Source organism: Psittacula echo, assembly GCF_963264785.1.
Source record: "Psittacula echo genome assembly, chromosome: 7".
NCBI classification, from domain to species: domain Eukaryota; kingdom Metazoa; phylum Chordata; class Aves; order Psittaciformes; family Psittacidae; genus Psittacula; species Psittacula echo.
In genome coordinates this window covers 20,991,863-21,004,202 of record NC_137740.1, presented here as the reverse complement: position 1 = coordinate 21,004,202, position 12,340 = coordinate 20,991,863, and the positions used below count along the sequence as shown (strand labels likewise).

Below are 12,340 nucleotides of genomic sequence, written 5' to 3'. Positions count from 1 at the left end.
CAGAGGAGGAATTTGAAAGAAGCCAGACAGTAGTTTGTGCTGCCTGGGATGAATGCCCACTTTGAATGGGAAGCAGATAAGGCCCCAGCTTACGCAGAACACACCCCTGAACCTGGTTCACTTGCATTCCTGTTGTAGACTCTGAAGTCTTGTGTCCAGAGACATGTGTTGGGGGAGGAATTGGGGTGCTGAGAGTAGATTCTGCTGGTGTGATGCACAGCTCCTGCACTCAAGAAGTCCAGACCACACGGCAGCAGAAATGACAGCTGGCATGGCCCTCAGTGCTGACAGTAGTGTTGGGGCATGAGAGTGTGCAGGCACACATGCCTTCTGGTCATGTCTGACTTCCAGTGAGGAGTGAAGCTTTGTTTTGAGCCTGCTGTAGGTAGCTCTTACACTTCTTGAACTGTGCAATAATAGTGTCATAAAAAGATGTTAGATAATGCTTCAAACTATTGTCCCTGATCCTCTTTTCTGGGTTGAGGATTAGGAAGAGCAAGGGAAGCCTCAGCATGATGTTAAGCTACTACTGAGGAGCCAAGAGCGCAGATGTAGTGACATCTAGGAAGCAGCTGGATGGATGCTGCCTTTCTAGAAAAGTCTTGCCACTGCAGTCAGTCTGTCCTCTTTCATTTAGGAGATACTTTGTGAAGTCACTCTTATTCCAATGCCCTCTCTTCAGTAAACATATTTTCTCCCTTTCTTAAGGCAAAGCAGAGAGCAGAGGTACTTCAGTCCACCCAGAGATTCTTTTCTGAGCAGCAGCAGCAGCAACAGAGCAAACCCATAGGAGGCAAAGCGCAGAAAGTGGACGAGAATGGGAGCAAACCCACCGAGGCAATTGCTGACTCTTCAGGAGTCTGCCAGGACAAAACCGAGGAAAAGCCCACCCCTGCGCCTGCTACAGCAACAAAACCTGTTAGAACTGGACCAATCAAACCTCAGGCAATCAAAACTGAAGAAACAAAATCTTAGAGGCTGTGTTTCCATGGAGGTGGAGGGAGAGGGGAGGGTGGGTGAGATGACAGCAGCATGAATTTCTAGCCCAAAGGAAGAGACAATAGTGTTCTCTCCCTGCAGGGCTCTGAACAGTGTAAAGTGACATAGAAGCCTTCAGCAGTTAACGGATGCGAGCTGCTGCGTATCCAGCTGAGATTCTAGGCTCCTTGGGCTTGTGTCTGCTCTAACAGCATGGAGGCTGCTTTTGGTGTGTGCACGTTCTACACGTGTGCGCATGTACTGGCTTACACACCTGTATGTTTCCCAAAGTGAAAAAAATTGAGCAGTAGTAACGGTGGGGAGGTGGTCAGGGAGGCTTGTTCCAAGCTGACAAGATGAATACTCATATTTTCTTCAGGCTCTGATCTTCAGCTGTTATTTATCTTTTTATAAACACATGCATATGAGAACATGCAGATTTGAAGATGGTGCTGGGCCAAGTAATATGTGTTAAATTTTTAGTGACTTAAGAAGCTTCTATCTTGTAATAAAGAGAGGGATTCATACAGCTGGCAAAATTGCCTTTGCTGTGTGACCTATCATAACACAGATGAATGCTGATGATGTTGAATCTCCCTCTGAAGGCAGTGCTTTGCTGGCTGCTGCTTCTTGAATGAAAATACATTGCATTTAGATCACCGTATGAAAATGCTACTTGGCCACCTGTTCTCTACACCCACTGCCCCCTCAGTTGTTCACCTCTGGAATTGAAAGGTTCATTACATCAATAGCCAGATTTGTTCTGTTCACCTCTGTCCAGCTATCTTTATATGATGCGAGTGATTTCTAAACGGTTTCCAGTTTATGTCTGTGTACAGCAGCGAGCACTTCGAACTGTGCCACGAGAATAAAAGAAACCTTATTGGCTTAAAGAGAGTTTAATCTACAAGGTGCATTCTTTATATCAGAGCTGTGTTGCACCACCTCCTTGCCCACAGTGTGCTGGAAAGTAGAATCAAGTCAAATAAATGCCTTTTTAATTGTATCCTCTAGTATTATAGCTGTAGGACAGTACTGTATGATACTTCTGTGAATGTAAGATACCCTGTACCTGCTTATGATATGTAGTAGTGACTGTGCTATACTGGAGCTGTTTTTAATAATGTTATTCTAGAGGTTTTTTTCCAGACAATGATTGAAAAAGCTAATAAAAAGCACCAGGTACCACATCAGTAGCAGAATTTGCTGGTTTTTTCTGGGATTTTCTGTTTTCCTTGTTTTTTTGGTTTTTTTGGGTTTTTTTTTCACATGTTTTGGAAGGAAGAGGTGAGAGTCTAATGTGTATAATTTTGTTCAAATGACTGCAGAAGCTGGAAAGGCTGTTGCTGCTATCGATGCCTAGTGAATCGCTATTGGTTATCTTTTTATATAAATATATATATAATTTGAATTTTTGGAAACTTTAGCTGTGATGTCAACTTTGGAAAAAAGTATCCCACTTGTAGTGTGAGTTGGCATTGTACAGAAATTAACAGCCATATTGGTCTAGAAATGTTAATTTTTTTTTTCCATTTGTACAGGGGTAACGCACTGTATGAAATATGTACGGTCTTATTTACATGGGTTTGATTACAGAAACTAATAAAGTATTCTCTAAATAAAGCACCCGGGTAATCTCGTGATTAGCGCAGTGCTGCAGGATGCACGGAGAGTGCCTGAACACCGTGTGCCGAGCAAAGAGTGCGCGTGACAGCTTGGGAGAACAGACTTCTGAGGAAAACCACTTTGAAACAGCTTATTTTTGTTTCCCCTGGTGCTTTTGATCTCATTTTGCAGCAAAGGGATATGGCTTCCATCTAGCTCTGGACGGGACCTGCAGCTTGTGTTTGCAAGATGTTACGTCTGCGGTGTGTTGGTGAGCTGCTGCCTTCCTAGGGAAGAGCCACTTGTCAGAGATGAGGATGAGCACAGCTGGTTACTCATTTTAGCCGGTGGCTGACAACAGGCATCAGCTGAACCCTCACAGTAAGGGGCAAGAGGTTTCCTGCAGGAGGGAGCCTTGATCAGATCCTTCACATGGGTGCAGGAGGCTTCCTTCTGCTGCTCCTGAACTGCTCCCTGCCCAGCTCGCAAGCAGTGTACACTCACTACCACGTGTTCAGAACATACAGTTACTGACTCAAGCCCTTAAGTGTGGGGCAGAATGAGGTCTGACACATCCTTCAGTCTTTCAGTTGCACAGGGCAAAGCATCCCAGGTTTCTGCCCTGGGTTTGTGGGGTTAGGAGCAGCAGGATGCTGTCAGCTGGACCCCAGAGGGAGCGTGGTACCAAACACCAGAAACACTGGTCTCTGGGAAGTAATTCCTGCCTTGGGAGAAGGTACTAGCTGGTGCTGCATGTCAGCAAAGGAAGGAGAAGGCAGCCAGGGGTGGCTGTGCAAGCACTGCTGGTTGTGGTGCAGATCACCTGTGGTCAGGAGTGTTGTTGCCAGCCCTGCAGTGGGTGGAAGCAGGCAGAGGTACCTGTGCTTGGCTGGGTGGGAACCCAGGTTCTGGGACTCCAGAGGGGCAAGTGTCCTGCTGAGGCTGATTCTGTCAAGGGGTAGAACTGCAGCACTATGGAGTAAACAAAGGTTCCACAATCCACAAGCAGTGATGGGCAGATGCAGCCTCAGAGTAGGTGACACCACAGGTGACACCCTTTTTGTTTTTACAGGAATTGCACAAGCACAGCTACAGCAAGTGCTCAGGGAGAGGAGGATGAAGGGAACTGAGCGATCATAGATGGTGGTTTGATCTACACATGTGCTGTAGAAGAGTAACTGAGATGTTTCCCTGGTTTGAGGCTATCTTCAGCCTGGTTCATCTTGGAAGGACATCCTAAAATCGGATATCCACCACCAGACTATTCTACATTTAAGGAAATGCCACTGAAAGGGTTAATCTTAAATTCTCCAGTAAAGCTACTAGCAAAGTCAGGCGAGTTTCCCACAGCCGGCTGTGGGAACATTCCAAGCTTTCGCCTGTTTCTTGTGCTGAGCAGAACAAGGATAATATTTTTGCAGAAACTTCATGAAAGGCAAATGATTGGGCATATTCTGCATCTGAATAACTCAGTTTTGATGTGGGCCTCTCAAACAGCCCTAAACTCTAGCTGCCTGTAAGGCCAGGTTGAGCTTTTAGTCACTGAACCTGGTTCATTGAATATTTTTATGCCATTTAACTAGATAACTGGCCACTTGCACTGAGATAGATCTTGCCTTTTTGAGTGGGACTTGGTGTGTAATCTCCTAGAGCTCTGGTCTTCACAAATAATTGTGCTGAACTCCCCATAGCTTAGGGAACTATTTTGTTTGGAGAATTCACCTTCTTTTCCCCCCTTAATAATAATCAGTCTGTAAAAAGACGATAGCTTTTCCCAAGGGCAAGGGTTAAATGTGACTTGGGTCAGAATCCAGTAACCCCCTGGGCCCAGGCTGGCTTCTTGCTGTGGTGTGGGAGGGGGGAAGCTCTCCGGGCTGTTTTGCAAAGCCTGTTAAGTAGAGCCATGTATTCAGCACTGTTCATCTCCAGCCCAGCTCTCTGCAAATCCTGTGTACATTGGCTTAGTTAATTAGGCGTTGGATTTCCCAGTCTGAAAAGACCCTGGTGCTGGCAGAGAGCAGGATGGTGGGAAGGAGTGGGGCTGGCTGCGCTTGGTGTCTCCATTCATGGAGAAGCTGTTGGTGCTGCTGTTCCTCAAGGACCTCTGAACAAGCCCCCCCTCTCATGCTGGGGCTCAAGTCTTGCCTCTGGGAAGCTGTGAGGTAAAGTGGGGCTCCAGCCTCTCCTCCCATCCTGTTCTGGGACAGACCTGTCGTTCTGCCATCCTCAGCAGCAGGGTTTCTGTGTGGTGGCTGGGTGGCTGCTTGCCTGGCTGCCCCTGGCTGGGTGAGGTCAGTGCTGGGCAGGCAGGGGCTGCCTGCCTTGCTCTTCCCAGCCCCAGTGGGAATATGACAGCCCCTACCTTTTCCGGTGTGACCTCTATAGCTTCCTTTCACCCCCAGCGTTACTGCTTTTCCCCCCTGGATATCACCCTGCTGTTTGCCTTGTTCCTCTGTAACTGCCTGTTCCCAAGTGGGTTTTTGCTGCAGAGTACAGGGATGCTGCAGGGCTGAGGCTGCTCCTCAGAGCAGGGCTATGCACCCACGTTTTCTGAGGCCAAGAGAGCCCACAATGCACCACGAGTTTATTGCAGCAGCTGCAATCCTTGGCAGCAGGTGCCCTCTCCCCACGCCAGGACCAGGGCACCCAGCTCAGCGCAGACCTGAGTCCTCCTCATACATTGCCCAGCTGGATGAGATGGCGGGGCTGGGGCTGTGGTCAATGGTGGAGGCATGGCTGCCCCCCGTCAGGAAGCTGAAGAAAGAGTGGCACCGGGGCATGGTGAGCGGCGTCCCGCAGCCCGTGAGGTCCAGGGCACAGCGCACAACCCGCTACAGTGTGTAGGTGATGCAACTCCAAATGCTCTGCGGTTCCTGGCATTGCACAGGGCCCCTGGCCCTAGAGAACGTGGTGTGGCTGATGGCGGCTGGCAGGAGGTGTTGCCGATCCGTATGGCTCAAGCACTGCGGCTGAGATGACACAACTGCTAATGCAGCACAAATGGAGCAGGAGCGGGCCACTGGCAGGGCAGCGGGGACTTGCTGGGGCCGTCGGGCTGTCCCGTGGCATCTGCAAGGGCACATCGCTGGCATGGGGACACCTCTGCTGGTGCTGGCTCGTGGTGAGTGTCCCAGCCCTGCACCAGGCCTGCCAGGGAGCAAGAAATGGTCCTTCAGCGTCTTGCCTCCATGTGCTGGGGTCCCACCTGCAGCCCCAGGTTGGTCCCTGTCCTGGTTTCACCCAGTAGCTGGTATAGTGCAGTGTTTTGGATTTAGTCTGATACTAATGCTGTATTATTATGTTTTAGTTGTTCCTAAGTAGTACTTACCCTGATGAAGGACTTTTCAGTCTCTCGTGCTCTGCCAGTGAGGTGGTGCACATGGACCCAAGAGGGAGCAGAGCCAGGACACCTGACCCAAACCAGCCAAAGGGGAATTCCATACCACAGCACATCACAGCCAGTATATAAACTGGGGGGAGTTACCTGTAAGGGACTGATCACTGCTCGGGTCAGGTTGGGTATTGGTCAGCAGGTGGTGAGCAGTTGTATTGCGCATCACGTGCATTTGTTGGTTTGGTGTTGGTTTGGGTTTTTTTTTCCCTTTTAGTTTTATATCTCCTTGTTATTTCCCTTATGGTTATTATCATTAGTAGTAGTATTTTATTATACCTTAGTTACTGGACTGTTCTTATCTCAATCCATGGGATTTACATTCTTTCAATTCTCCTCCCCATCCCACCCGGAAAAGGGAGGCATATGAGCGAGCGGCTGTGTGGTTCTGAGTTACCAGCTGGGCTTAAAGCACGACAGTCCCTTTTGGCACCCAACATGGGGCATGAAGGGTTGAGAAAACGACAGATCTGACCCGAGTGTGTCAAAAAAGCTTTTTATAAGCTTTCATTGTTTAGCATTAATATTCACACATCACAATGTTGATTTATTTGCTCTCTGAGTTGTTGTACTTGCTCTTAGAGTTGCAATGTGTAACACAGTATGTGTTCCCTGCGGTGATGTTTGTCACCTATGGGGCCTGAGCTAAGGCTCTCACTTTGTTGTGCTTTTTAATAATGGCTTCTGATATGAAAGAATTGCTGGTTGTGAAACTGGTCTGGTGGTGCCTGTACTGAGCATTGCAGCCATGTAATGGGAACTATTAATAGTTGTATTTTTTGCCTTTCCTTCTCAGAGGACCAGCCTCTGGAGGAGACATTCACCCACACCTTCTCCTCCCACACCAGGCTATTTACAGCAGCATTTCAGATTTTTAAAGATTTTGAGTACCCTTGAAACCAACCTGGTTCTTTTGCCAAGAACCAGTGTGTTGCTGCATATATGGTTCAGGTCTTGTCTAAGGTTGAACAACTGTCTAAGGATACCACCAAGAGGTCTTCCCCAAGGCTGGATACTTATGAGTGGCAGGGTGTGTGGGATAATATATGCAAGTACCCAGGCGAGTGGGCCCCTCCAGTGCTTTGGAACTTCATCCCTGAACAAGTGTGGAATCTGGAAAAACTAGTAAAACATTTGGAAAAAGTATGCTGTTGTCCTGGCAACACCAGAGAAGCACAAATCACCACAGCGTGCTGGGGCCTGACCCATGCCTACAGAGCCCTGCTCAACACTATCCAGTACCCTCAAGGAGAAAAGAAGGTCTCTGGATCCTATGACAAAGGAATAGGCACCAAAGCTACTCCAGCCCTGACAACAGACACTGCAGCCACTCCAACTCCAGTAGCAGGCACTGCAAATGAAACAAAGGACCAGTCTGTGCTGCTATCAATCACCCCCCTATGGAAGAAGTGGACACTAATGTCAGCTTGTGTAGTGAAAGAGGACTCTTCCGGTATGGGGTTGCTGAAGGTCAAAGAACAACAACTGCCAGTCATGACCACAACAGTGCATCGGCGGCAATATTGCAGCAGCCAAGACTCCCTGATTCCCATCCATAAGCTGATCCGTAGACTGGAGAGTCAGGGAGTGATCAGCAGGACCCGCTCACCCTTTAATAGCCCCATATGGCCAGTGCGAAAGTCTAACGGAGAGTGGAGACTAACAGTAGACTATTGTGGCCTGAATGAAGTCACACCACCATTGAGTGCTGCCATACTGGACATGCTAGACCTTCAGTATGAACTGGAGTCAAAGGCAGCCAAGTGGTATGCCACGACTGATATTGCCAATGCATTCTTCTCAATTCCTTTGGCAACAGAGTGCAGGTCACAGTTTGCTTTTACTTTGAGGGGTGTCCAGTACACTTGGAACCGACTGCCCCAGGGGTGGAAACACAGCCCTACCATCTGCCACGGACTGATCCAGAATGCATTGCAACAGGGGCAAGCTCCAGAACACTGATGACATTATTGTGGGGGGAGATGAAAACACCAGAAAAAGTCACACAATGGGACTAATTTCTGGAATAACCTTATAGACACTTGGGCCAAACAGCACAGCATCAAGTGGGTATATTACATCCCCTACTATGCACCAGCCTCTGGAGAAATTGAACTTAAAATGGACCACCCACAGAAAAGGGTGGTGGGACTTCAAACATTGGGATACATATACACTTAGCAAAGGCCACCTGGTTGGTCAACAGCAGGGGATCTGCCAACATGGCTGGCCCAGCCCATTCACAGCTTTTACACACTGTAGAGAGGGAAAGTTCCTGCAGTGCACATAAAGAATCTGCTGGGGAAACCAGTCTGGGTTATTCCTGCCTCAGGCAAAGTCAAACCAACTTATGGGATTGCTTTTGCTTCGGGACCTGGGTGCACCTGGGTGATGTGGGAGGATGGGGAAGTTTGGTGCGTACCTCAAGGAGATTTGATTTTGGGTGAGAGTGGCCAATGAATTAAACTATGATGATATATTATGTTGTATAATATATGCCATATGATGCTGTATAATGTTGGATATTGTCTCTTCTATGGTGGCTATACTCCATGTGGTACTTAGTTGCTAGCAGGGTTTAAAACACAACAGAGACCCCACAGGATGTGTCCCATCCCACACCCTCCCCAGCCCCTCCCAGTGGTCTGGCAGGGCTCTTCCTCACTTCCCCCACAGGACTCACCGGGGCAGCCCTCTCAATGGAGGAGCGTGGGCTGCCTGCAGCTGGCACCTGCTGCCTTTGCCTCCTGGGCACCCCTTTGTCTCCTGCTCTTCTAGAACAGGGTCAGTTCTGAGCTGGGGCCCCTCCCTTTGGTGAGCAGCCAAACCCCTCCAGCCCTGCCTCAGTGTCCTCATCCCTTCCACCCCACACTGCCCCCAGCACCAGCCACCTGCAGCTCACTAATCCTCCCCATCTGGTAAATCTCTGGGGGTTAGTGCTGAAGCTTTAACTTTTATTCCAATTCAATGTTGTGGTCATGTCACAACATGCTAAATAAAGGTGCTCTTGGAGTTGGCTGCATCAGCAGCTGCCTCCCAAATATGGCATTTTCCTGGCCAAAGCTTTACTGGTTGCCCCCAGCACCTTCAGCCTCTTGGTGCACCAAGGGGGGCACTGGCCCACCAACCCCCAGGAAAAACCAGGTTTGGAAAGATGAGGTGCAGGGCAGCAGTGCTGGTTGGTGTCTATTGGGCTGGCACCCTGTGCACCCCCCAGGGATGGGGCCGCTGCTGTCCTGTCTGTCCCAAGTGCCTGGGAAGGGGGCAGAAACAGCCTCCTACAAACTTTCTATAGTAAACAGAAGAGTGTGGCTTGGCCTGGCATGTGGAGTGGGGCCACAGTGGCCACACTGCATAGGTGGCCAGGCACGGACAATTAACCTGAAGCACATGGCTGAGAGGAGCTGAGCTCACCAAGAGGCTGCTCGGCTGCAGGATGCTCTGCCAGCATTCCTCACCTCACCTCTCTTGGCTTATTTTGTTTCCCCAATAAAACAAGGGTTGTGCAATAAGTGCCCATACTCCCTGCTGCGTTTGATCCGAACAGGTAATTTTTGGAGGTGGCTGAGCTCTGGAATGCCCCAGGCACCTGCAGTGTGGGATGCAGCAGGGCTTATGGGCTCTCAGCAGGGGAGCTCTGTTTTGTAGGGCTGCTGGTGGTAGGCAAACGCTGCTCTCCTCTGCAAGTCTGGAATGAACTGTGGAGGCCTCCCCAAAACTGCTGCTGCTGAGGGGAGTCTGAGGGGCAGCAGTGGTGCTCGTGCTCAGCCAGAGCCTGGAAACACAAACCTTGGCCCCACAGAAGGGTTGCTGCTTGCAACCAGGGAAAGCTTTTATTCATAAGGTGGGACCTTCCCAGACAGCCTCCCCCTACCTCCACCACTGCCTTGCCCAGTCTTCAGCGCTTGAGCCCTCCCTCCTCAGATTCAGTGAGGCCAGCATGCCGGCTCCCAGAGGATGCAGGAGTGGTTCATTCAAAACCCAGAAAGGCGCTTCACTGGCTTGACCAGGCTCTAGAGAAGCACTTCATTTCTCTCCACTGCACACACACACAGTGGGCTGTTGCTGGAGGTGCCACTGGGAATGCCGGTGGCCCCATCACGGTGCACCTGAGCAGCGTGTGGTCCCCACAATTGCGTAGGGCTAGCTGAGGCGGCACTCCTGGCCGTGCTGGGGGGAGCTGGGGAGCAAAGCAGGGTGCTGAGGCACATACAGGGGTCAGAGGGGCTCAGCCAGCACAGCCCCGGCTCACACCTGGGAGAGGCGGACGGGGTAGGTGACCATGTTGAAGCTGTCCCAGGCAAAGAGCTGCCGCTCAGTGGGGTTGTAGTCCACCATGCTGAGGTACCGGAAGCGGTTCTCAAAGGGGATGCTGAGGGCCCGGCTGGTGCCAGTGGTTGTGTTGTAGGCAAAGTTGATGGTGGCATTGGGAGCTGAGTAGCTGCTGATGGTGTAGAGGGTGCCACAGATGATGAACGAGTTGGCCACTCCCCGCTTGCGGATGTTGGTCTCCCAGGTCTGCCGGATCTCCAGTGTCTCCGGGTCCAGCTTGGAGAGGATGATGGCCCCCCGGGCCTTCTCGGTGCTGTAGATCACCCAGAGCCCCATCTCATCCACGGCCAGATCAATATCGGTGTAGCCTCCCCAAGCGTAAGGGTACTGTCCATGATAGCCAGCACCAGGGATCTCCTTCTCGGCCGTGATGGCCTCTGTCCGCAGGTCGTAGCGGGCCACAGCGTGGGAGCGGCGGGGCTGGAAGAAGAGCCCGCCGCGGTAGATGACAGCTCCGTTGCTCTCCAGGGGCCGCGGCAGGATGTGAACCTTGGCAGGGTAGCCCTGGGCCAGCTGCTCAGCCGCCTCATACTGGAAGAGCTGGCGCACCTCTGTGCCCACCGTGTCCACGCGCCAGGTGGTCTCCCGCGTGAAGGGGGGCACGGGCTCAGGGTCCTTCATCCACACACCGTACTTGCCTGCGATGGAGTCTGCCCGGCCGAAGACAACAGGCTCCCCAACCCACACCAGCTCACCGCAGCCTGCTCAGGGACAGGAAGGAAGAGAAAAGAGTTATTGCTCAGCAGTAGCTGCGCCTGGTGAACCCCTCAAGAGGACCAGGCACTGTTTGTTAGCAGCGAAGCATGGGGCCGACCGTGCCGGTAGCAGTACCCGATTCCTCCGTCCCCTGGCGGCTGAGTGCAGTCTCCTCCAGCATCCGGGATGCGGGAACCTCTGTCCTCTCTGACTGCAGCTCCTGGTACGTGAGGGGCTGCAGGTTCCAGCGAGGGGCTGTGGTGGGGCAAGGTGCAATGTGAGCAGGGTCTGAGCCAGCTCCCCTCACCACCACACCTGCCCTCCCCACCGCTGGGGGTTTCCATGATGGACTGTTGCCCCCCCACAACGCCAACACCTCTGTCAGGAGCCCAGTGCCTGCTTCTGCTGCAGTGGGGCACATCTGTGACCCGCTGATGGGGGTGCTGCTCAGCAGCTGATGCTGTTGCTCCTCAGATCCGGAGTTTAATGTTCCTTCAGGGAATCTCCTAAACCCCCAGATGAGCACAGTTCCCTGCGTTCCCCCCTCTGCTGCAGGGTGGATGGTGTGATGAGTGGGCTCGGGCTGCCAGCCCTGATTTAGGGATGGGAGGGGGTTTGGTGCAATGGGCTGTGATCCCCCCGGCTGAGCTCTGCAGCAGAGGAGCGCCCTGCCGGGGTCCCCAAGAACGGGGCAGCAGTGGGTGCACTGCACAGGCGGCAGTGAAGAGGCTCTGCAGAGCCTCGGTGCCAGGGCTGCTCACGGCGCCGCGGCCCCCACCCTTACCTTTGCCGGGGACACGCAGGGCTTCGCGGTCGGGCTCCTCTCCACCGGGGGAGCAAGGGGTGGCCCGCAGCCGGGCGATCTCCTGGGCGCTGCTCTCCAGCCGCCTCCTCAGCTCCGCGTTCTCCCGCTCCAGCCGCCCCTTCTCCTCCTCCAGCCGGGACTTAGCCTGCAGCAGCTCGCCATAAGCGTCCTCCAGGCCACCGGCCGGGGACGCTTGCTGGGAGTCCCGTGCTCCTCCCGCCTCAACACCCCGTGGCCCCGAGCCCCCCGCGCCCCTCTCCCGGCTCTCCAGCCGGCTCAGGCGAGCGGCGAGAGAGGCCAGCTCTGCCCGCAGCTCGAGCCCGCCGCCGGCACTGGGGCAGGCGGCCTCGACGGGGCTGGCCACAGTGAAGGAGTAGGTGCAACGCCCGGTGCTGTCATCCGCACGCGTTAGAAAGGCTCTCTCGCCCCGGCAGCCCAGTGCCAGGCCGCCCAAGAGCACAAGCCAAACCCCCAGCATGGCCCCGTGCTATCAATACCGTCAATGTCTCCGTGCTGCCGCCCGCATTTATAGG

The 12,340-nt window shown here is 52.5% G+C and overlaps 2 protein-coding genes across 3 annotated transcripts in view; one reads left to right on the top strand and one right to left on the bottom strand.

The window, feature by feature from the left end:
* Positions 1-2,639, top strand: part of PRRC2C (proline rich coiled-coil 2C) — an 80,531-nt gene extending 77,892 nt beyond the window's left edge. For both annotated transcript variants that reach the window (XM_080622816.1, XM_080622817.1), the window contains one exon: positions 709-2,639. In XM_080622816.1, the coding sequence (XP_080478942.1) occupies positions 709-975 (267 nt within the window). In that variant the 3' untranslated portion in view covers positions 976-2,639. The remainder of the gene's footprint in view (positions 1-708) is intronic.
* A 7,583-nt stretch (positions 2,640-10,222) lies between these two features.
* Positions 10,223-12,285, bottom strand: MYOC (myocilin; the record flags this gene model as incomplete). The annotated part of the gene is made up of 3 exons (XM_080623986.1): positions 10,223-11,007; positions 11,138-11,257; positions 11,787-12,285. The coding sequence occupies 3 exons, from the start codon at positions 12,283-12,285 to the stop codon at positions 10,223-10,225; spliced, it is 1,404 nt and encodes a 467-aa protein (XP_080480112.1).
* Between the last annotated feature and the right edge of the window lie 55 nt (positions 12,286-12,340).